This window comes from Giraffa tippelskirchi, chromosome 2 (assembly GCF_054371585.1).
Source record: "Giraffa tippelskirchi isolate mGirTip1 chromosome 2, T2T-mGirTip1v1.2.pri, whole genome shotgun sequence".
Classification (NCBI taxonomy): domain Eukaryota; kingdom Metazoa; phylum Chordata; class Mammalia; order Artiodactyla; family Giraffidae; genus Giraffa; species Giraffa tippelskirchi.
The window spans coordinates 181,012,335-181,037,899 of NC_137276.1; the positions used below are offsets into that span (position 1 = coordinate 181,012,335).

The 25,565-nt window shown below is 37.3% G+C and overlaps 2 protein-coding genes across 26 annotated transcripts in view; one reads left to right on the forward strand and one right to left on the reverse strand.

Annotated features, from left to right (window-relative positions):
- Positions 1–18,603, reverse strand: part of HHLA2 (HHLA2 member of B7 family) — a 227,471-nt gene extending 208,868 nt beyond the window's left edge. For 8 of the 25 annotated variants that reach the window (XR_014077518.1, XR_014077517.1, XR_014077512.1 and 5 more), the window contains exons 1-2: positions 18,242–18,603; positions 17,118–17,166 (exon numbers count right to left, since the gene is read on the reverse strand). The gene's annotated coding sequence lies outside the window, so the exon portion shown is untranslated. Of the gene's footprint in view, positions 1–10,187; positions 10,578–17,117; positions 17,167–18,241 lie in introns of all 25 variants that reach the window. The other 17 variants (XR_014077513.1, XM_081572268.1, XR_014077510.1 and 14 more) reach the window with 13 other exon arrangements.
- A 64-nt stretch (positions 18,604–18,667) lies between these two features.
- The window catches only part of IFT57 (intraflagellar transport 57), a 66,644-nt gene continuing 59,746 nt past the window's right edge, over positions 18,668–25,565 (forward strand). The window contains exons 1-3 of the mRNA XM_081572263.1: positions 18,668–18,973; positions 22,085–22,247; positions 22,939–23,057. Of these exons, the coding sequence (XP_081428389.1) occupies positions 18,762–18,973; positions 22,085–22,247; positions 22,939–23,057 (494 nt within the window). The 5' untranslated portion in view covers positions 18,668–18,761. The remainder of the gene's footprint in view (positions 18,974–22,084; positions 22,248–22,938; positions 23,058–25,565) is intronic.

Below are 25,565 nucleotides of genomic sequence, written 5' to 3' on the forward strand. Positions count from 1 at the left end.
ATATATCCTCATTTGTTTTCACTTCAGTAGTCTGTAATTTATCTTGGCACATTATTTCTACTTCAACTGGGGCTGTTATTTCTCATTACACGTAAGTTCTTTTCCAATTAAGCAATACTTAAATTATATTCTAGCGTCCATTCATACTATTGCTTTAATTATATGAAATGACTTCTGATTGTCTCACTTATTCAGGAAGAAGGTACTAATACCTGACTATTTCATTATGTTCTAATATATTTAATGTATTTATGACTGGACATTTATATGCTTGAATATATAATTTTTAATTTTTAAGATTTCTCCTGTATGTAACAGGACATTATACTGATTTTTTGAAACCATGTTCAGTTCAGTCGCTCAGTCGTGTCGGACTCTTTGCGACCCCATGAACCGCAGCATGCCAGGCCCCCCTGTCGATAACAAATGGAGTATTAGTTATTAAAAAAAAAAGAAACAAGCTATCAAATCAGGAAAGAACATGAATTTATTTTAAATGCATAAGACAAAGTGAAAGAAGACAGTCACACTCTGGAAAAGTATAACTGTAGAGACTATAAAAAGATCAGTGTTCTCCAAGAAGGAGAAGGAAGAGGGAAGAGTGAGTTGGTGAAGCATGGAAGATATTTTTAAGGCATGCATTTTGTATTATCACTTAGTTGTGGATACATTCAATTATGCATTTGTCAAAAGCAATAGAACTTCATAGCTCAAAGAGTAAACTGTAATGCATGCAAATTTAAAAAATCATTTAGAAGGTCAGAGGATTCTAGGATGGAATGCAAACTGTGACAAAACAATCTAATTGTACTACAAATGTATGAAACAACTTTACTGAAAAAGTAGAAGAGGTGCTGAACAAAGTATAACTGTGGAAATTAGTGGATCCTCTAACGCTAAAGCAAAAGAAACTGTACATAACTGTACCCTCACTGATAAAGTTGTTTCCCACTGGAGTACAGATGCACAATTCTGGTACCACTATACACATATCGTGGCTGCTGCTCCTAAGTCACTTCAGTCATGTCCAACTCTGTGCGACCCCATAGACAGCAGCCCATCAGGCTCCGCCGTCCCTGGGATTCTCCAAGCAAGAACACTGGAGTGGGTTGCCATTGCCTTCTCTGATACATATAGTGGAGTTGAGCAATTAAGTAAATAGTTGGCAGATGAGAGGAGCCAGTTTTCTCCTTGTTGGGAATTTACAGATAAGCAAGAGACGAGAGAGTCCCTAGGATAGCAAGGAGTTCAAACCAGTCAATCCTAAAAAAAATCGATCCTGAATACTCGTTGGAAGGACTGATACTGAAGCTCAAATACTTTGGCCACATGCTACAAAGAGCTGACTCACTGGAAAAGACCCTGATGCTAGGAAAGATTGAGGGCAGGAGAATAGGATGACAGAGGATGAGATGGTTGGATGGCATCACCAATTCAATGGACATGAACTTGGGCAAACTCCAGGAGATGGTGAGAGACAGAGGCCTGGCGTGCGGCAGTTCATGGGGTCACAAAGAGTCAGACATGACTTGGCGACTGAATGACAACAAGGGAAGGAAGCTAGAATGATCCATATGGTAACAGATTAAAGTTGGAAATATCAATATAAACTCAGATTTAGCTTAATTATAGATACAGATCGTTACATATAAAAATATTTCTAGATATATGCATGTGAGTTTTAGTGTATGGGTTAGTGTAACATATATACTTTTTTGCTCTGTAGGCTAGAATGGTTGATTCTAGGACTAAGGCAGAAAATTAGCCTGAACTTAGGAATAAAATGTAGAACTGTAGAACTTTTAGGAAAAAAAAAATAAGAAAATCTTTAGTAACCGGAGTTGAACACAAGTTCTGAGATTTGCCACTAAATATATGATCCAAAATCCTACTTAAAAACTTAACATGCAAAAGTTTAAACTTTTACTTTGCAAAAGACGCTGTTAAGAGAAAGAAAACTACAGACTGAGAGAAAATATTTGTAAGCCACATATCTGGCAAAGGACTAGTATCTGAAATATAGGAAGCACTTCCAAAGCACAACAGCAACAAAGCAAAGAAGCCAAAAGAAAATGAACAATAGGCATGAGGAGACATTATAGCTAAGGAGATACAGAGACAGCAAATAAGCAAATGAAAGATATTCAGCATCATTAGACACTAGGGAAATGCAAAGTAAAACTACAACGAGATAATCACCACACATCATAAAACTTTTAATTAAAATAATTTTTTTAAATAATTAAAAAGAAATGACAATTTCAACACTGATGAGGATGTGGAGAAACTGAATCTCATAACATTGCTGATGGAAACCCAAAATGGCACAGCCAGTCCAGAAAACAGCTTGGCAATTTAAAATAAATAAATACATATGCAACTACCATAGGATTCAACAACTGCATGCCTGACCATTTATCTCAGGGAAATGAACACTTACATTCACACAAAAATCTGTACTATGCATAGTAGTTTCATTTGTAATAGTAATAAACTAAAAACAACACAGATATCCTTGTATGAATGGTTAAGCTGTGAATGGCTAAACTGTGGCATAGCTATACCATAGGAAACTACTCAGATGGTAACGATAATCCTATATGCGGGACAGAATAAGAGACTCAGATGCATAGAACAGTCTTATGGACTCTGAGGGAGAAGGTGAGGGTGGGACGTTCTGAGAGAATGGCATTGAAACATGTATATTATCATATGTGAAACAGAACACCATTCCAGGTTCGATGCATGAGACAAATGTTCAGGGCTGGGGCAATGGGATGACCCAGAGGGATGGGATGGAGAGGGAGGTGGGAGGGGGGTTCAGGATGGGGAACACATGTAAACCCATGGTTGATTCATGTCAATGTATGGCAAAAACCACTACAATATTGTAAAGTAATTACCCTCAACTAAAATAAATAAACTTATTAAAAAAAAAAAGCACCAACTATAGATACATACAACAACCAGATGACTCTCCAGAAAACTATGCTAAGTTTAAAAAAGCAATTCCAAAAGGCTACACATAGTTTGAGTCTATTTATGTAACATTCTTTAAATGACAAATTATATAAACAGAACAGTTTTACAGATACCAGTGGTTAAGTGAGGTGGGAGGGAGGTGGACCTGGTTACAAAAGTTCAATATGAGAGATCCCTGTGGTGATGTATCTTCACTATGTCAATATCCTGATGATGAGATTGTACCATAGTTTTGCAAGATGATACCACTGGAGTATACAAAGGGTACAAAGGATCTCTCTGGATTATTTCTTACAACTGTATGAGAAATCACAGTTATCTTAAAAGTTTAATTTTTAAAAAGGGCCATGGAAAAGCTTTATTGCATATCCAAATAATCCTGTTAGGGGCTGCTATATTATCTAAGTACTGTGGAAGAAGCATGGTAATGTTCAATTTGTAGTGGAAAGACTATGGGCTTTGTCATTTGAAACCTTGGGTCAGATACAGCTTACCACATATCAGCTGTATGACCTTGGGACAGTTTGACCTTCAATGTCCTCTTCTATAAAACACTAGATTCCTTCCAAGGCTTAAGCAAACACCTTTATAACTTCTAAATTAGATACATAAAACACTGTATACTTAAAACCCTGGCACTGTGCCTAACCACATAGTAGTACTCAAATGCTAGTTATCATGAAGGAGAAAGAATCAGAGCAATTATTTAGCAAGCAACTGTTTCCTCTGTTCCTATGATGTGTCCCTTGATAAGTGATTATTTATTATAAAACAAAGTGTAAAAGAGACAAGGAACCCCAACTAAGCAGACATGTTAACAGAAGTGTAGATGTAATTTTTTTAAAAAAATGGTCTAATAACATTTCCTTGTTTTTAAAGAGTATATGATTATAGAGAGTGAAAATTTTAAAAAGAAACACAGAAAATGCAATCATCATTATAGAATAACATGATTAATCTTATTTTTATATGCATATATTTTTAGAACACTGATATTATGCTGCTCATATACAATTTTCAGATCTACTTTTGATTGCATGAGTATTTTTCCACATCATCAAATATCTTAAAACACCTTTTGCAATGTTACCTAAATTAGAGCCTTAATAGAATGGATATGTTAGTTGATTCCAATTTTTTTTTCCTGTAAAAACTAATAGAAAAATTCTAGTTACATAAAATTTTGTATAAGTTGACTATTGATAAAGGAATACTTTCTATAGAGGGGATATTGAGAAAAAGAATATACAGGTAATCCCCACACACACCTTTTTGAAAGTTTGCTTTATACTTTATTTTTACAAATTACCTACATTGGTACCTGTTTTTGCTAACAGAAAGAAATCCAAAGAGGATTTTTGCTTTTACAAAAAATAAGCAAAAAGCAAAAACTGCATTCAGTGTTTGTTTTGCAGTTGAGCAGTTATAAAGGTGCTGCACGCCCCACAGTGAGAGTGGCACCGCCCAACTCCTTTCCGGGAACTACACTCAGCCTCTCAGCTTTGAGCTGCCATTGCTTTGAACTGTGTCTATGAGCATGTGTGATTTATCTTGATTTACCTTGTGCATCCGTTAGCAAAATGTGTCCTAAGATAATTGCTTCTTTGCTTTACACCATTTCAGCTTACAAAAAGTTTAATAGGAATGCTCTACTTTCAGACAGCGGGGGAAACTTGTACTCTAAAATTCTTGATTTGTGTGACAAATCCTTCTGAAAAGAATGCAGCAGGATTTTTAAGAAGATGCTTTTTGGAAGTAAGTATTTGTTCCCCTTGAATTAATTTCACCCTGATCAACACACATTAACGCTTTTTGAAGTAGAAGTAATAGAAACTTGGGAAGAAAGTGAAAACACCTCAGAATCTATTACAATCGAAGAAAAGAATGTCAAGTACGTTGTGAAAAGTATACCAGATATTGGGAAAATTTATTTCAAAGCACTTAAGAGCATTCAAATGCCAGACAGTCTATTATTCTGAAAAACAGTTCAGGCCTGATAGGAGGCTCAAACTAAACTCTGGAATCATTTAGGAAGTTACAGAGGAAGGAAAAAAGGGAAACACATATATAAATTCAACAACCCAAATTACAGTTTCAGGGAACAGGCATATAATCAAAAAAACAAGAAAGTACCGCATTAGGAAGCCAAAATTAAGTTTTCAAAAGAAAAAGCAATAAAGACAGGATAGACCCACTGCTTAAAGAATAGGATTTAAAAACCATCCAGTGAAAAGAAGTAGAACTGCTTAATTTTGTTTTTTATTTCTTCTTCATAAAGGAGAAAAAAAAACCTTTATCGTATGGTTGAAGAGTACTGATAGAAAGCTGAAGCCCAAGATGGATAGAGCAAAGTGATAACGAAGGGAGGAAAATTCACACTGCACAATGTCACAGGGTAGTGTAGTCAATCCAACAAGCAGTATTTTGTGAAAAAGAAGATAGTTCTGAATTTTTAATCCACAGCAATATGATGCAAGATAGAAGCAGTAACTTCCCTGGGAGGATGATATAGCTACTAGCTGCATTTCAGATTCAACTGTAGAGAGATTTTAAACACATAGATGTACAGGCTCCAATCAAATGCAGTAAATCAAAACACCCTTGTTGGCTGGGGGATGGGCATAACTGCTGCTCAGTGAACTAGTCTTTAGTCAACTAGGATCGCCAACCCCATATATTTAGGATGCTAATGCTAAGTCGCTTCAGTCGTGTCCGACTCTGTGCGACCCCATAGGCAGCAGCTCACCAGGCTCTGCTGTCCCTAGGATTCTCCAGGCAAGAATACTGGAGTGGGTTGCCATTTCTTTCTCCAGTGCATGAAAGGGAAAAGTGAAAGTGAAGTCGCTCAGTCGTGTCCGACTCTTAGCGACCCCATGGACTGTAGCCTACCAGGCTCCTCCGTCCATGGGATTTTCCAGGCAAGAGTACTGGAGTGGGGTGCCATTGCCTTCTCCGATATTTAGGATGACTCTCATTAAATATTACTTTTAGAATCTAAAAGGTTAATCCTCAATTACCTTGACTTTATAGCCAGAAACTGCCAATGACAAATAGGTATTATATAAAATATATGTCTTACTGGTGCATACTGAATGATACCTCAAGGCTCAAATAAGTTCAATTAATTTCTCAAATGACAAGAATCTCCTCTCTAGTTCTGTAGCTTTAGTTAACATCAAACATAGGTGCCCTACTTCCCCTCTCTCCATGACACTTAGAAATGATCTCTAAACAGGATATAACTACCCAAACAGATCTTTCTGGATTCATGGTACTTTTCATTATTATTTTAAGCTTTCAACCCAGTACTTTACACAAGAACAAAGTAAAAGAACTATCCCCCATCTCTATATACATATTCCCTCTTTGATCAGGCCTATCAGAAGTGAGAAAGAGAGACCATGGAGAAAGCAGTCCACTTTGTTCTTATGCTAGTCTGACTACAAAAACAAACGGAATGTAGGAAAGATAAAGGTATAATCCTACGCATCTTCAAGAAAGGCCCAAGTGCAATAATTAGATTCTGTACATCCAAGGGAAACATATTGCTTTATCAAATCCATAATGAAAAGCAAGGATTGGTAAGAAAACTTTTTCTAATTTCAACGGATCTTTGTTTTCTCTTTAGAACTGTGCCAATTTCTTAAGTCACCATGCTATGCAAATTGTCACAGGCAAAATCAAAATTATAAATAAATAATATCTACTGCCGCACAAAACTAAAATAAGAATTTTATATTTAGTGACAGGTCAAAGCTAAGTTTGCAGTAAGGATTTCATTCATGATAGAGCTTTGTACTGAGTTTTGCTAGTTCTGAAGCCAATTTATTTTAAATGGTGGATTTTCTTATCTTTCCAACTCATTTTAGTTTGGAAAACCTGACTTCTCTCCGATATCTCTGAATTCTCCAAACAACATCACAAATTAGTGAGCTCTTCATGTATAAATCACATAGAGATTAAACAAACTCAGGGGTAATTTGACACAGCCGTAAGATGTAGTTTTGTTTGGTCTCATTTATTTCCCTCTCGCTTCTTCTGTTACTTTGCATTTTAACCACTGTAGAGATGGGGATTAAATACTTTAATCCACTTTATTATCTAATATTCTTCATTTACTTTTTGGTAGTATTTTTAAAGGGAGAGACAAGTAGGGGAAGGTTGAAGAATTGTTTGGAATGTCCTTCAGGACAAAGTCCTGTCGTTCTTTCCACTTCTCTCATAGTTTTCTTACTGTGGTAAACACTGCACGTGAATACTCTGAGAAGGTCCTTAAGAAGTCATTAGCTTCCTATTAAGGCCATTTAATTACCCCTGGATGAGAACTCAGCTCCCTAATTCCCAGTTTAGAAAGGCCGTTTCAGGAGGCAAGTTAGGATTTTATTATTTTGGAATTAAATGTCAGACTACGGTTGAAATGTTTATCAACCACCTCAGAAAAAGGAAGAATCTTGAAATACTTCCCTGCAGTTTATTTGGAAAATTCCTAGTTTTAACCAGATTTCATTCAGATGAGGAAGAAGACTTAACTCTCATCGTACAACTGGAACCACATGAACTTGTAATTTTATTATCCTACATAGTTTTGCTCCCAAAGCAGGTTTAAGGGAGGAACAGTTAATTGAATGCCTATTAAGCACCTGTGTGCCAGATGCAGAGGAACAAGGAAGATGGAAACAGAAGTAAATGGGCAATTATAACACAAGTGAAGTGTGTTATGATGAACATAAATCCAGGAAGCTAGCAATGGCAAGAAACTAAGCTGCAAGTTTTCTACAGCCTTGGTTGCAGGATCCATTGACCTGCTGAGGTGTTCAGGTGCCAGTCCCTTCAGTGAAGTTTTAAGAATTCAATAATCACAGGTATGCTGGAACATGCCCCAGAGAAGACAAAGCACTATATTTTGTATTCTCTACACAAAGAAGAAAGCAACATATTCCAAACCTGGGGAAATTCACCCCACCCATTTACAGGGTGATATAAAAGGCTTCCAGCTTTGATGGAGGTCCTTGGACTGCACGTCCAGTGAAGTGTGAGCACTTCCACACAGGCTTTCTTCCCTTTAGTCTGCACATGTATCAGTCTTACACCAAGACTGAGTGTTGACCCAGCCTTTGCCATTTCCCTTCCCATTTTCCAGCCAAAGCATATAGACTAATAAATGAGATTGCATGTTCAATTACATTTTGGCCTCTGATTCCTTAAAGACTCAAACTAACACAAGTGCTTTAGAGAAAAGTCACGTAAAGAATAAGGATCTGTTGCCATCTTTGTAAAGAAACTCTAGAGGGAACAAAAGGGAGGAACCGAATTTATAGAGTAAGGAGAGGATGGTCACATGGGGTAAGAAACAAGGAGACTATGTATAGCCATTCTCACCATTCCACCCTCTCAGTCTCAACTGAGAAGAAACTAGAACCATCATTCGATGTGAGGAAGTTAATCAGAGCATGACTTTGGTGGTACTGATTGCAAAGGCAGATAAAGGCAGAAGAGATATAGGATCTAAACAGCCATGGTTAAAACAGCATTAAGATTGGTGGCTCTCCCAGACAAGAAGACTGATAGATATTTCAACCAGGTTGAAGGATTGGTGAAAGACGTTAATTACTACTGAGGGCAGACGGCTACAATCTCAAATCAGATGGAAGTAACTTAGTAATTATTAAGTAACAAAATTTAGTAATTTAAGGGTTGAACTTGAATCTATTTGAAATAAACCTAGTATGAAAACTACGGCTTAATATTTTCCTTATTGTAGTGACTATAGAAAGGGCTCAAAATCTATCTCGTTAAGAAAAACCATCCTTTCCATACGCAGCCTCTGGGTCTTGAGTTCTAGTGAGATCTCTAGGCTGTAGGGGATCCGAATATGACACATTAAAATATGCCACATTGACTTAAGGATTATTTTGAGTTGAAGACAGGTGAGAAATAGCAGACGCCAAAAAAAAAGAAAAAAAAAAGAAACTCAAAACTAACTCTCCGCCCTTCCCCACATTTGCCTAAAACTAAACTTAGACTCTTCAATCACTGGAGACACCTTCCAACCTAGAGCCAGCACTGAGAAGAATCTACATGACATGCTTTACCAAAACAACTCTTATTTTCCATTGGTCTCCCTCATATATTTACCTTGGAAGCTTAAAACCCTTTTCCTTTGTCTTATCTCTTCTCAACATATTTACTGTCCTTTGTCAAAAATACTACATGAGCCCAATTCTGAGTTTCTCCTGCATATAAGCTCATGACACGTTAATAAACTGTATATTTTTTGCTTGTTAATCTGTCTTGTCAGCAAGGCCTCAGCCAAAGAAGCTAGAAGGGCAGAGGAAAAAGTTCTTTTCAACTTCAGCTTACTGGACACTTTATCTTAGTCATTATTTATTGACCTGGTAACCACAACTCATTTGAAATGATAAATCAATTCCCTTAGTAGAGGCAGATATACTAGGAAATTAGTAAAATTTATGTTCCAAGGAGCATTGCCCCTTGCATTATCCTTCCTAAGGCCCTGAAGCTCATTTTGAAATCAAAATTTTATATTTCTTTATATAGGAAGAATCCCTATCTCCAAATTCCATAGGCTTCAAGCTCCACAAAGCCCAGATATGCCCCCCGGAGGCTTATATAGCAGGCTAAGAAATGTGGATATTGTCCTAAATGGAGGATCATGTATGGATGTCAGGCAGGACAGTGATGTGTCCATATTTGCATTTCAGAAAGATTACTCTGGGAACAATGTGAAAGAGGACCCTATTTGCAGGGAAAATATAAGGAAGCTGACATTGTATTCCAAGCAAGAATAAAGACCTTTTTCTTTTTCTCTTGTAAAAGGACTTGTGTTCCTTTTGAAAGAGCAAGATCCTCTGGGGCATTTCTAATTTTACTTATAAAAGCTCTGGCCTCCCATTTCAGAAGTATTATTCTTCCTCCAGGAAGCTGAGGAGATTCGGATCTTTTGCAGTGTAACAATCCTTCCTCGCCTTCAGAAAGCAAAATATGGAGTTTCCACATTCAATAATGCTAACTTACTAGCATAAGGAGAACGGCAAGAATTTATTTTAAAATTATCTGTCAGTTTAAAAATCGAAAATAGAACAGATTTAAATAGAGTATATGCTATATCCCTGGATGATAAACTTAATGTTACAAAAAATATACCAAGAGTACATATTTTAACATTAAATAAATTTAGAGCTCACCTGGAAGAATATATCATAAACAAGAAGAGTGAGTTAGAGGTGGGTTGTTCTACCTGAGAGTAAATTTTAAAGCCACAAAAAACAGGGCTTTTTCCACAGGCATGAGAATAAGCAAAGAGAAGTCTGTTCAAAGTCTGAACTTTGAAAATGGACCAAGTATAAACATTCCACATTAACAGGATAAGAATGAGCTGGTAGATGGCTAGTCATCTTTTCACAGTTCTGTGGGATGAAGGGGAAACCATCAATTCTTCCACTAGGTGAGAGCTGTAGGGAAGGTCTCCCATTCTTCCTGGCGGCTGAGACAACCACAACAGTCTATATACCATCACAACTGTTTACTCTTCCTCAGAAAGCGACTATGACAAATCCATACACTGCCTTGGGGTACTGCAGAGAAGAAAGAAAAGTTTTATACAGAGTTTATGAGTATTCCTCTGCCCTCTATAGCTATGATTTTTTGAAATGTACATTGGAGCATGCATATAAAGCACAAAAACACACTGAAAATGATAAGATGTTAGAAAGTCACAAAAAGTTTTTAGTTTATGCTCTTGATTCAGGCCTGGGTCAGATGATAAAGACTCTGCCTGCAATGCAGGTGACCCGGGTTCAATCCCTGGGTCAGGAAGATACCCTGGAGAAGGGCATGGCAACCTATTCCAGTATTCTTGCCTGGAGAATTCCATGGACAGAGGAGCCCGCCAGGCTATAGTCCATAGGGTTGCAAAGAGCCGGACACGACTGAGTGGCTGACACTTTCATATTGGGGTGAGGGCTTTGGAATGCCAAAGCCCTTACACACATTCTGGTTTGAATTCTTAGTGAATCAGACATGGGTGCATGTTCTTCTTCAGATTGAAAATACCCAACTCTATAGGCAGACCCCTTGCTAAAGATCCCAAGTAAAAAGAGTCAGGTCAGTCCCTCTGCACCTTTCAGCTAAAGGGCATCAATCCCCACAGACCTCTCCAGGCAAGAGATCTACCTCAATTATATAAATTCTCCTACCAATTTCCCCGAAAACTTACAACCCTCCAGAGCCTAGGAGAAAAATGGGACTCCAGAGATAGTATGTACAGAGGAGGCACAAACAACTCTGCCTTGTGGAAAGGTATGATAGAAGTCTGGAGAGCCTTTTTCGAAAATACACTCTACTTCTCCATATCCTAGGCTGCACCTCCCAATTTACACATATATCCCACATCAGCGTATGAGCTGTTTGAGTAAAGAGGCCAGGCTCATAAATCTTTGTATCACCAAGGCCAAGTATAGTGCCTAACACATGACACACACTCAAATATTTGCTGTATAAAAATTTAGAAACTACTCTGTCAAAAGCAAAATTCTGATCTCTAAATCAGTTAGTTTGGACTTTCACATTCTTACCTTCAGAAAGAAAAAAATTCTCTCATTGTCAAAATCTCACTAGATGCAAAAGCAGAATGGATTAGTTGTTCCATTCAGGCGGCAAAATATGTATGTATGGAGTAGGAAATCATTTCCACTAAACAGCTAGGAATAAAAATAAGGTATTTGGATTTAATGCTTTAGTATCATGTAATGGTTTGAGCAACAGGTTCCATAACCTCAAGACAAGGTGCTAATAACTATTTGACAAACAGCCATCAGAATGGCTGATGTATTGTGTATTGCAACGCAGAGCTGTACTACTGAAATAGAGTGGGGTCCTGCATCCCTATATCCTCTGTTTGTCTTTGTCTCTGGAAAAACTTTAGCCAGAGAGCAAGTTTAATCAGAGAAGTGAGAAAATGCAGAAACAAAGGTAAACAGTGAAAGAAGATCAAGTAATAGTAATGTAAGCATAATCAAGGACCTTTAGTTCCTCCTTAAGGGCTACAGATAATATTCCGAGCCATATTCAGTCTTACAGATACTGAATCCTCCACTGGGTGGTAGAAGTTAACTACATGAAGACCAGACTGTAGCCATGGTATAAAGCTGCCACAATTCCAAAAACTCAAAGAAATGGAAACAAACCAATCCTGGAACGGAAGGTTCATTGTACTTAAAACAATCAAGATAATGCTGGTCAGGCCACTGATGACCAGTTTCAAGATGAGAGTCAGTGCAGCTGTGCTGGGTCTGAATGTAGCCCCCTTCCTCAGCCTATAAAAGCTCTTGCCCACGGTTTGTCAGTGGGGGAGGAGGGGGTAGGCCTTGGGCAGGCGTCTGCCTTCCACCCTCCACCTGTTGCCAGGATTCAAAGTAAAGCAAACCTTCCTTTTCACCAACCCAGTGAGTGGTGAGCAGCCACTTATGGTTACACTATGAAAGTGTGGCATCTAGTAGATTTTGCTTTTATTAGGCTCTAGGGACCTCTGTTAAGAAGAATGTTTTTATGACATTTGTTATTTAATCTCCATCTTGAATTTAATTTTTCCTTGAGGGAAAAGATGCTGTCCCAGACTGTAAAATAAATTGAATCATCTCAATCTAGACCTTAAAGAATAAACCTATTTCTATTTAACCTTCAAAACTCTGACAAATCCAATCAATCCTTCTTGTTAGTACCCAATATATATCAAATTAAGTGTCACTAACACATATGATGCAATAGAACACTATATTAAGAAACTAGAATGAATGTTTCAATATTTGCAGAGTTACTTACCTATTTTCCCATCTGACAGTATATACTATAGCTGATCAATCTTTAGCAGACTTTAAAAAAAAAAGCTTAGGACCATCACTACTTCAGAACCACATGAGAAATTCAGAAATGTTGCATTTTAATGACAACTATTGCAGTAAAAGTTGCCAGTGCTTGCCAATGTCCCTTTTCACCAGGTTGATATGTGCATTCCCCAGTTGCTATGAATATTGGGGTTCAGTGTTCATAGCTGCATTCTTTTCCAGAAAATTACCCTTGCCAATAGATGCCACCCCACCCAGAGATGTATGTGGACAGCCTACAGCCAATGAACCAGGGAGAAAAGGGTATAAAGACTAGCCTTCTTGCCCCACAGTGGGTACATCGTATGGTGCCATTTGTGCCCCAGGGAACATACTATGGTGCCCATTACTACATTCTATTGAATCTCCTTCCAAATATTTAACTATCCTTTTCTCACCATTCTAATTGCCCCTCATCCCAGTTCAGAACCATCTCTCACCTGACGATTCAAATTTGCCAAATCAATAGTCCCTCCTCTACAATATTGCCTGAATACTCGAAGATGCAAATATAATCATCTTCCACAGCACATGCATGTCTAACTGAAACCCTTCAATAAACACCCCCGTCATCTACACAGAGGGAGGAAATGGAACTCAGTTCACCACGCACTTCATTTCTCCTCCAAGAAAATGAAACCAGGGAGCAAAGTCTTGAAATACATAGAATGTAATTGGATGGCATTTATCAATCTGGAAAGCCAAAGTTAGCTGAAACAGTTAATTATTTATAATCTTGGGGGAGTTAGAAGACTTCCTTTCATTTAGTAGAGAACTAAAAAAAAATGAAGTAAATCCAGTGAAATGGGTTACAAAACTACTCACTTCTAAGTTAGGGAGTTTGTTACAGCAAGTTAGGACTTGGTGTGTCCTATGGTGTTTTGGGCAAGAATCTCTGGTATCTCTGGCCCAGAAATTAGTACACCGGATGGGAAATTTCACAGGTTCAGGAAGGAATGATTAGTTGCCAAGTGGGTAAGTAATGATGAAAGTCAAACCTACAGTAGTATAACTATGTTAAAGAATAATGTGTGCTTCTTTGATATTTAAGTATCTAATGTTTGAAAGTTTAGCCTATTAGAGAAACAGACTTCAGATTCTGAGTAACCGATTTAGACTTTTGGTTTACATTGAAACCTACCTTTACAAACAGTATTGGAATATTTAATAGAACTTATTTCCCTCCTCGCCCATTTTTTACTTTTAGATTAAGGAGATTTTATAGCATCTGCAATAGTTCATCAGATATCAAAACAATGTAATAAGCTTATGTTTCTTACAGTTTAATACCTCTATAGGAATTTAAGTTGTAAATCCCCTCATTAAACTTTGTTGTAACAAATTTACTGTACTTACAAATTGAATAAGACTTGACTATCAAAATAAAAGAATAAGGCTTCTCATTTTGAACTTCAGTGCATTAATAAATCAAATATATTTAAAAACTAACATAGCCCCTGAAATAATATTTTCTGTGTTAGGTCACCCTCAAAATCATGAGGATCTCAGTGACATACAAACCCAAGTTCAGATCCTTATAAAATCATAAAACACAGCAAAATTGAGCTGAATTCCTATATGACAAAAATGTCCCCTCCTTGAGATGGTTCCTGAGTTTTCTAGTTCACTATAGCCATACCACGTACACACATCACTCAGCCACTCATTTACCTCTACCCTCCTGGTTTTTATAAAGGCATTAGCTATTTCAACCCATGTATCCAGAGAAGTGGTTCTCAACCAGGGGCCTACTGTCACCCAGGAGCCAGCAGGCAATGTCTAGAGATATTTTTGGCTGTTACAGTTATGGATGGGTGCTACTGGCATCCAGTGGGTAGAGGCCAAGGATGCTGTTAAAATCTTACAATGCACAGACTAGCTCCCAACAACAAAGAGCTGTCCAGCCTAATATATCAACCATGCTAAGGTCAAGAAATCCAGACCTAAAAGGATACTTCTAAAACTCTCCAACATGGCACAGAGGCCTTACAATGATCTATCATCTTTGTGTGTCCTTGGAACCAATCCATTGACATTAAATAGATCACAAGTATCTTTATTGTTTAGAGTCCTCTTTGGTATTTAATTTCTTAAAATTTGAAGAGTTTTTTATTTAAGTTTATTCTTTATTTCCTTCAAAAAATCCTCCCTTACATTGAAATTATTTTGCTTCCTTCTAACCATCCTACAAGTATTTCTTTTACGTCCTCAGTCCATATGGAATTTATATGCTGGAATTCAGAGATGTAATTTTGTTTCCATATAGATAACCCATAGCTTTAACAGTATTTATTGAATAGTTAATCTTTCTCCACTAGCTGGTAACACCAACTTTATCATATACTGAATTTTCATATAAACTCACCTATTTCCAGGCTATTTTCTATTTATTCCTGAGATGCCATTATCTTAAATTAAATATTTTATTAGGGAACTTACTGATTTCCTCCTCACACTTCTTTAAATTTACTCTTACATGAATTTCAGTATCAGCCCTCATGAAATTTTAGTTGCAACTGCACTGAGCTTATGGAATAGGTTAAAGATAACTGATTTTTCTTATTGATGAATATTATATCCCTATTTGGATTTTATAAGCCTTTAACAATTACTCCATAATTATCATGACAGACTTATTCCTGGGTGCTATATATAGTTTGTTTCTTGGTTTAAGTAAATTTTCTGATCTCTAGCACAGTTTTGAAGAGTGGATATCTTCACTTTGTTTTTGACTTTAAGAGGCTTTGCACCTAATGCTTCACGTTTAAATGTTACTTTTTTCCTTCTAGATTTTTGGCCAATACTTCAGGTCAAGAAGTTTTATTCAGTTAGTGGCTTTCTAAGTTTTTAACATCCCGAATGGGTGGTACTAAGCCATTTATAAAACAAAGCAACTTTGTTCTTTAAGTCTGCTGAATCTTCTTGGAGGACATCTTACATTCAGAGATGCAGCTGGAAAGCCTTCCTCCATCTTTGAACCCGCCTCCTTTTCACCCCTAGCTTTGCTCATCTTTCAGGGAAATCCATTTAGCTTAAATCACCTTTGATTGGAATGCTCTTCAGTTTTCAGAGATTAACCCATTCACAGCAATATCTTAAGGGCCTTAAAAATTACCTTCTATCATTTCACAGGCAGTTTGCAAGAAATAAAAGTCAAAGTTAGAAGCCCAGCTCTTAATTGTGGTCAATTAAGGGATAAATCTTTAAGATGCTTGAAAGTACTCACACACTGCAACATCCTATTCTTTTCAAGCTCATACAACGAGGGATAAATCTTTAAGATTCTTGAAAGTGGTGGTCAACACATACAACGAGGGATAAATCTTTAAGATTCTTGAAAGTACCCACACGCTGCAACATCCTATTCTTTTCAAGCTCTTATTTAACTCCACAATCAGTGAGCACGTCCTGCCAAAATACTAACACAAATGTACCCCAAAACTTCTGGGTGGCTGAGAAAGCTGGAGGAGAATTTGAGTGTGTATTCTCACACACGTGAAGGGAACTACTTCCATCAGGCAAAGGACCTCTTTAAGTGTTAAACTATTGTGGGTAACCAAAAATTCAGCAAAAATAATCTCTAGGCCTTATAAAAATGAAATAATATTTCAGAGTATTCTTTCCTATCTTTTTTTTCCCTGTGGGGAAAATATGTTCAGCCGTGAACAGTTGGTTTTTCCTTTGTTTCATTTTTTTCTGTGATAGTTACTAGTGGACAGTTTATATTTTAATCTCATTTTTTTTAATTCCTCACATAATTAAGGGGGAAATAATTCTTCACACTGGTTTCAAGCCAAAGTGTATCAGCACTGTACTTGGGAAGGAAATGGCTAGGTTCTGAGAGAGATTCTCTCCCCGATCCCCAGCAAATGTCCCCAATCAAAATACATATGTTGTTGGAGAATCTCTTGTCAGCCAGAAAACAATGTTTGACTGTTTCATTCTAAGTGTTATATATAATTTTCTGAAAATATCAGAATATCTTACGTAGGCAGCCTGCCTTCAAGTGAACATCTCCTTGATTATAATCAATTTACCTGTTAAGTCGAACACTCTTTTGAGTCATTTTAAAAAGCCACAGGTTACTTGCTAATCAAGGACCTCAAAGCATATGTGCTATGTTTAGTCACTCAAGCATATGACTTAGCTTTAACTTTTTTCTTCCAGTCCTAAAAGACTATGCATCTATCTTGTTCTCTGAAAATTACACAGACATATCACAATATCCCTTACCCACACATGTGTTGATTGCTGTTGGTATGTATCGGGGAGAAACACCGTTCTAAGGAGGAAAAGAAAAACAACAGTTTGGCAGTGGGGTTTTGGCAGTGGGGTGGAATCAAATCCAAATTTCCCACTCATTTTTATTAAAAGCAGCCGTTAATGACCTGCAATAGGCAAACAATGCTATTTATTTTTAAAGTGGTCTCCCCCTTTGGGCTATTTTCTATATAAATCAGTTATTTTATGTATTTATTTTCTTCAGTAAGTAGGTAAAGGTATTTGCCTTTCTGATTTTTCACTCTGATCCTTTATAAATCTCAGAAACAAGTTAGGTCTAGACTGATATAAAAATGAGAAATGCTCTTCTACCCATTTTTCTAACAAAAAGATACTACAAATAAATTTCAAACTTCAGCTCTGTCAAAAAAAGAGCGTCTATATTTTCTAGTAGCAGATAAAAGTACAGAGATCAAAAATCACATAAACACAAACATAGTTTCAACCTCTTGCCAAAAGTTTTCATCTCCCAGGAAACCCCCAGCATCTACCACCTACCTGATTTTTTATATAGCTGGTAGGAAAACTACTTGATACACAAGCTTTTTTTGAGACCTGTAAAGCAGTCAGTTATGCCCCCTTCCTTGTATTGGTATTTTCCAGGTCAACAGCTGCACAGTACAGTAGTAACATTCTGTCTTTAGTCATACTTTGAGCTACAGGGCAGGGAATTCCTCTCAAGATTATCTCCTTTGTTATTTTAACAAGGCACACCAAAATTTTACACAACATGTAATGGGCTTGAAAGGTTAAGCAGCAGGATGGGAGTTGAGAATTCTTGTTTGAGGTACAACAAACCCTTTCTTATGCCTCCTTTCTGCTTATCCTCTGCCTTTCTTCTTCCCCTTCCAACCAACAACTTTTCCCATCCCTGGAGTAACAGAAGAGAATCATAATACTTCAAATCTTGCAATATACTGTTAAATCAAATACTGCATTCTCTAATGAGAGAAAGATTCAGAAAAATAAGGAAAATTCTCTTTGGAGAACTCCTGAAGTAAAGGGAAACCTATAATATCGACTGTCTTTACAACTGTTAAAACTTTCAATTTTGAAAAGAAAAATTAAAAAGATACCAGTGGGCTACGGTAGCCTTCAATACTGCACGCCTTCCTCTCTCTTTAATCTTTTTATCTGCTACCAGCTGACTCAGACGCCGACTCAGGGGCCCTTGATGACCGTTCCAAGTCTCCTAGAGCCTCCTAAGGACCATCAAGAAAGCACAACAGAAACACCCGCAGATCCTCGCTCTTTAAAATGAAGCGGTAGGAGGCGTGGCCCAACGTGACTAGGAGACCGCCACGCCCACGGGGCGGGGCTGCTTCACTCTCCGCCTCTCCAGAGGTGGGGGAAGGGGCGGGGAAGGGGCGGGGGAAGGGGCAGGAGCCAGACGTGACGCCCTCAAGGAAGCCCGCCCTGGTTGGAGGGAATTTAGAACGTTGGAGCGAGGGGGGAAGGGGGCGGAGTCTAATTTTCGTGTTGTTGGCGTACCCGGGTCGCCTGGGTAACCGGCCGCGCTGGTCCAGGCTGCGCCAGCGCAGGCCGCGGGGGTCTCTGGGTCAGACCTCGCGCTGGGCTCTTTCGGTGTGTTCCGTGATGGCAGCCGCCGCCGCCGTGGTCACCCCGTCGGGTTTGGAGGATGAGGTGCCTCGGTCCCGCGGCGAAGGAGCGGGGGAGGTGGTCGTGGAGCGGGGGCCCGGCGCGGCCTACCACATGTTTGTAGTGATGGAGGACCTGGTGGAGAAGCTGAAGTTGCTCCGCTATGAGGAGGATCTCCTCCGGAAGAACAACCTGAAGCCCCCGTCCAGGTGAGTGCTCTCGTCCCCCGAGCGCTTGGAGGCCGGCTGGGCCCTGGGGAGAAGCCTTCCTCCGGCCTTTGGAGGAACTCCGAGCACGGGTTACCAAGCCCTTGCCTCTGTCTTCCTACTCAGGAAAGAGCACTTCACCCCAAACTTGGCGACGGAGGGCCGGACAGCTTACGGAGTTTAGACTTGGTATTTTTGTAGGGAGGATAAAGTTTTGGAACTTCAGAAAGGACTGGAAGGCAGCTTGCCTGGAGCACTCACGCAGCTCCATAAAACGCAAACTTTTTTTTTTCCTGATTATAAACATAATAAATGAACCTCTTAGAAAACTTACAATGTGTAAAACAGTACTGCAGTCCCTCATGATCTCATCCTCAAAGATGAATGCGATAATCAATTTAGATCTATCTCTAGTATTTGTTTTCCTTTTCGAGAACTTGTCCCTACAACTTTCGTACCTGACACCTTCCTGTGCATTTTATAAGTGGTTAGTAAAGGTGTTCACTAATTGCTGTCTTTTAAAAGACTTCTGCCTTTGCAGTAACAGTACTTTTGGAAAGTGAGAAGTGAACAAGACAAATGAAGTGACAATGGAATTGTCTGTTTCTCATAGAACCTGAAGTTCTGCTCTGTTCTGTTGGGGGAAAAGTCCATCATATTCTGAAGCTGCTGCTTGTATTAGTTGCTGAGGATAATGGACAGCCAGCACTTTCTCTTTAAATCAGTGTAGCTTAGTGATAGGCCTCATAAATTTTGTAGATTTCCTTCACATTAATACTTATATAATTTTTTGTATTAAATTTTTGTGTTTGTTTAATTGTTAAGAGGCGATTTAGTTTAAGAATCTGTAGTACTTTCTCTAAATGGCTATACCTAGGCCCAAATTATTTTCAAATTATTTACCTTGACAGTTTAAATTTCATTTCTTACTCTCTTCCAGTAACTCACATTAGAAGATAATGTTGGCTTCATGTAAACTGCCCTTATTGCTAAGCCAGTCCATAATAGGAGAAAAGTTAGAGAAAGAAATAATATTGCTTGATCCATGATATAAATTGTAAGATTGGAAGTTATTACTTAAATGAATAGCGTAATATAAACAATCAACATTTTCTGTTAATAAAAATGTGGGTTTTTTTCTCCAAGTATGTTTTTCAAACGAAAATAAATTGGCTTTAAGATTCTGTTGATAACAATCTCTGTTATTTCCTCAGAAGTTCAGCAGGGTACTTTGAGGCATGGATTTGCGTGGAGATATCCTAGTTTAAAGGTTCTCAAAGTATGGTCAACAGATTAGCAACATCAGCATCACCTGGGAACTTATTAGAAGTGTAATCCTACAGGCCCTTTCCTGAGTCCAGTATATCAGAAATCCTAGGGGGTGAGGCGTAGAAGTCTGTTTTTGCAACAAGCCTTCCAGGTGATTCTCATGCCCACTTAAGTTTGAGAACCACTAACCTAGACGGCATATTAAAAAGCAGAGACATTACTTTGCCAACAAAGGTCTGTCTAGTCAAGGCTATGGTTTTTCCAGTAGTCATGTATGGATGTGAGAGTTGGACTAAAAAGAAAGCTGAGCACCGAAGAATTGATGCTTTTGAACTGTGGTGTTGGAGAAGACTCTTGAAAGTCCCTTGGACTGCAAGGAGATCCAACCAGTACATCCTAAAGGAAATCAGTCCTGAATATTCATTGGAAGGACTGATACTGAAGCTGAAGCTCCAATACTTTGGCTACCTGATGCGAAGAACTGACTCATTTGAAAAGACCTTGATGCTGGGAAAGATTGAAGGTGGGAGGAGAAGGGGCCAACAGAGGATGAGATGGTTGGATGGCATCACCAACTCAATGGACATGAGTTTGAGTAAACTCTGCAAGTTGGTGATGGACCAGGAAGCCTGGTGTGCTGCAGTCCTTGGGGTCGCAAAGAGTCGGACATGACTGAGTGACTGAACTGAACTGAACTGAACTGTCCTGGGTCTACAGTATCTATCAGTATCCATTCCTCTGTCCTGGAATTATCAGCTAATAAGGGAAAAAAATGAGTTATTAGTAGTGGGTGAACGTATACCTACTTGGAAGGAAGGACTTCATGGCCTTTTTTTCCCTCCCAGCTATTATCTTCCAGAACATTTAAACTTACCCTGCAGGAAAAAAATTGGGAAGGAAAAAAAACTGGAAAAAAAGTCAGGAAGGAGTAGATTGCTGATTTTTATGAAAAATAGTTGTAGTATCTATAAATCTAATTATAAACAATAGTAATAGCTTAACATAAAAGCAAAATAAGGTCTTTGATCAAAGTAACAAATGCTGTGGCTTGCAGATTTTATTCCTTATAAGTTTAGGTGTGAATCATGTTGGTCCTCATAGGGCTATTTTTAGGAGGCTAGGGGCTTTAGCCTAAAGTCCACAAATGTTCGTTAGACTGGGGATATGATACACAGGCTGTGGTTCTTAATCCTGGCTGAACCTTAGAACTATCTAGGAAGCTTTTGAAACATATCTACTCCGGACTTTACTCCCAAAAGTTTTGATTTAATTCGTGAGGTAAGAAGCAATGTTTAGTCAGGTAGCAGTAGTTTAACAAGCTCTTCAAGTGATTCAGCCAATTGAGAACAGTATACAGTATACAGCCAATTTGAAAACAACTGTTTAACATGGTGGGTAGGTTAGAAACAGTAAGTAAAGATTAACAGTGACACTGTATAAAAAAAAGTAAAAATGCATAGTAGATAATCATTACAATCTTTATTTTAAACTCCAAGAGTCTCATAAATTTCAAATTACCATTTCAGAAGATATTCTCTTATTAATTATCCTGACACATACATGATTTTGTTCAAAGTTCTACATTCCTCAGTGCATTTTCTGGGTTAAAGTCTTTGAACTAATATTTTGTGTCCAGTAGAAATTGCCCTTATCCTGTTGATTAAAATCTTTAATATAAGAGTGTGGTGGGTTACTAGAAACCTCAGAGTGAATTGTCAGTGTCTTTTGATGTTAAAGTCATTGGCACAAAAAAATCCTTTGGCAGTTTTGGATTTTACTCGTTTAGCTACTATGGACTTGTTTGCAATATTTCATATTCTGCTCTCCTTCTTTGTTTTGGAACAGACACTATTTTGCACTGCCTACGAATCCTGGGGAACAGTTCTACATGTTTTGCACCCTTGCTGCTTGGTTAATTAACAAAGCAGGACACCCCTTTGAGCAGCCTCAAGAATATGATGACCCTAATGCAGTAATATCTAACATATTATCTGAGCTTCGATCATTTGTAAGTATAAACACTCCCTTCTTTCTGCGTGTTTGCAAGTTAGGACATTTTTAATATTGATAATTCAGCAACATAAATGCTAGCCTTTTAGAAGAATTCTCTGTGAATAACTGTCTATGTGTGCGTGTTCATTATTAATGTTGATATGTCTCAGAGATGAATTTATGGATACTTAGTTCTCCTTCTAAAAAATGATTAAAAACTAGAAAGCTGAAACACTGTATTTTGAAAAGGAACTTTGATTTAATAGACCATGATAGCTGTGGTACTTTCATTCCTGGCTTTCCTGGGGACAAGCAGTAAGAATTTTTGGCACACACATTATTAATTTTTGACAAGTGAATCACTTCATCCTTCACATAGTTGTTTAACAATATGATACTAACCTAGTGATTTTACTGATTTTTCACCCTAATAACATCAGTGATTTGTTCTGCTGTCATGAGGTTATTGCCTTTTAATTTGATACTTATGACAATAAAACATCTTCATTTTCCTTTCGTATTTTACCAATGGATTTTTAAAAGAAGACTAAAGAGATGGATTTCTGAGAAGCAATGTAATTACAGTTATTTTAAATCATTTGAAAAATCGAGAAGTGATACATTTATTCCACAGTACTTTGCTTAAAATATTTTGACATTTGCAATATAAATAACAAATAATACCCAGTTTATCTTTTGTATTTCAGGGAAGAACTGCCGATTTTCCTCCCTCAAAATTAAAGTCGGGTAATGGAGAGCATGTATGCTATGTTCTTGACTGTTTAGCTGAAGAAGCATTAAAATATATTGGTTTCACTTGGAAGAGGTAAAAATTACCCAATCTGGCAATGGTAATTTTATGTGTATAGCTTTTTCTTCTAACTGTCCAGAGCTATTTAACTGAACTGATAAGAAGTATTTCCTCTTGACTGTTAAACTGAAAATGCCACAAGTAATTAGAAAAGTCAGTACAGACAAAATTGGAATATCTAGTATCTTTAAAACCAGATCTGCTACTGTGCCCCTTCCCAATTCAAATATATAATTATTAAAGATTTAACTATATCTATATCCTAGTCAATTTAATATATTTTTTGAAGCTTCTTTGCATATATTTATTTATACAAACAAAGATAGTATATACATGGGAAGTAACTGATAGCCTACAGATTTAAGGAAAAAAATGGAAATTAATAGAGTAATTCAAGTGGGATTTTTTCCTTTGTTTATAGTGAAGAGGTAAGAATAGTACTGAAGAAGACACTCTGTTAGATATTGTTCATTACTTCTTTCTCTGACCTGTGATTTGTTTATATTTCTCTTGCCATATCTTTCCCATGGTATTAAAGTCATTTGTTTACAGTTCTGAGTTTCTTTCTAGAAATTATGAAATCTTTGTATGGCAGTTAGCATAGCATTTGGTATATCATAGATACTCAATAAATGTTGACCACATGGATGAGGAAATAAAATATTTAGAAACTGTCAATTTGTATAGGTTATAATTAGAAAATATATAAATTTTGTCTTTTGGAGATTGAGATTATTGATAGGTTATAAATTGTGGAAGGCATTGTTTAGGTAAAAACATGAGCAAACAGTGATTTTGGATTAGAACTAATTTCTTGGAAAGGTGTATATATTATTTCTATATTTTAATGTGTTAGAGAAGGAAATGGCAACCCACTCCAGTATTCTTGCCTGGGAAATCCCGTGGACAGAGGAGCCTGGCAGGCTACAGTTCATGAGACTGCAAAAGAGTTGGGCAGAATTTAGCGACTAAACAACAACAGCAAATTTAATGTATATTTAATAACATTCTCTCAGGAAAACAGTCTACTCTCTATTAATGAGTACTTTTAAAAACTTACTTGACTTAGGTTATCATTAAGTTGAACCATATGAAATTACAGATATTCATCTACTTTTTAATTAAAAAAGAGTGGCAATTGCATATGCTCCAACTCAAACGTTACAACTTAGTGCAGTATGGAGAGCGAGTATATGATCCACATTACTTCCTTATTAGATTCTATGAAAAGTTATGAGATAATCCTACATTTGTAATTTTTAGAAATTTTTAAATTTATTGCCCAATGGATTCTAAATTCAGGAGCTATTAGTATTTCAACTACTATTTAATTTGGTACTTCCTTTGTTTCTTAGTATATCTTATTCTTGGCCACATATTGTAATTTGAATAATTTATAGGGACCGTATATACATGGAGAGGGAAGGAGGAGGGACTATTGAAAATCAGATTAGAAAAACATTGAAAATCAGAATTACATATCAGCTATGTGATATGTAAGTGACAAAGAAGTTACATGTTTGTATATGCTTATTTTCTATATTTAACTATGCTAAAATAAACCTTAGAAAACATAGAAATCCTAGGAAAACATTGCCTTTAAGATATAATCTAATTCTAATTAGTAAAAACAAAAATAGGAAATTTATCCTTTAAGATTGATTTGGTGTATGATACTTTCCTTCCTTAATATTAAATGTCAGTTTTTGTGTTTTGTTAACCTTTCTGAGGTATGGATTTTTGTAAGTTTCCAGAAATTAATGCAAATACGTCTGTATATTTTTAATATGAGAAATATGTGTCATTAATCTTTTTTTAAAGCATTAAAAATTTCAGTATCTAATAGAGGATTATTTAACTTAATTTCAATATACAATCATTAAAAGGAAAGAGAAACAATAGAAACAATAAAGAAGCGTAACAGTGCATACATCACCAAATTAGGCCAACCAACATCCAGAACTTAAGCAGCATGCTGGGGAGTTCCAAGTAATAGCAGCCTAGAGTCCCAACTGGGAAAAGTATGTCCACTCCACAGCTGAGACTTCAAATTGCAGTTTCAGGGGCTTTTGCTTATAATCCCAGAGTGCAAACTAATATTATCATCAGTTTGTGTGCAAAAATGAAGCTCTGGTTTTATGTTAACAGTTTTACAATGCTGTTTGTTTTATCTTACGAGTCATAGGATTCCATTAAACCCTGGGCACAGTTGGCCGGGCCTCCAGGAGCTCAAGAATTCCAGGCCCACTCCCTTTCTTATTTAAACTGCTGCCTGACTAGCTGTGCTTGCAGCCAACCATGGAATATAGGCTGTGGCCAGGCACATCAGAAGCAAGGTCAGAGACCCTCTCGTGCTTCTGAAGCCTGAACCAAAGCTTCCTCCATTTTAATTTCCATAGTAGTCTCAGGATTGTTTATACTTAAGAGCATAGAAATAAGGCAGAATAACATGAACAGTCTTGTTAATTCTATAGGTCAAATAACAATTCCAAACAGTCAAAAGAAACCAAAAAACAAGCAATG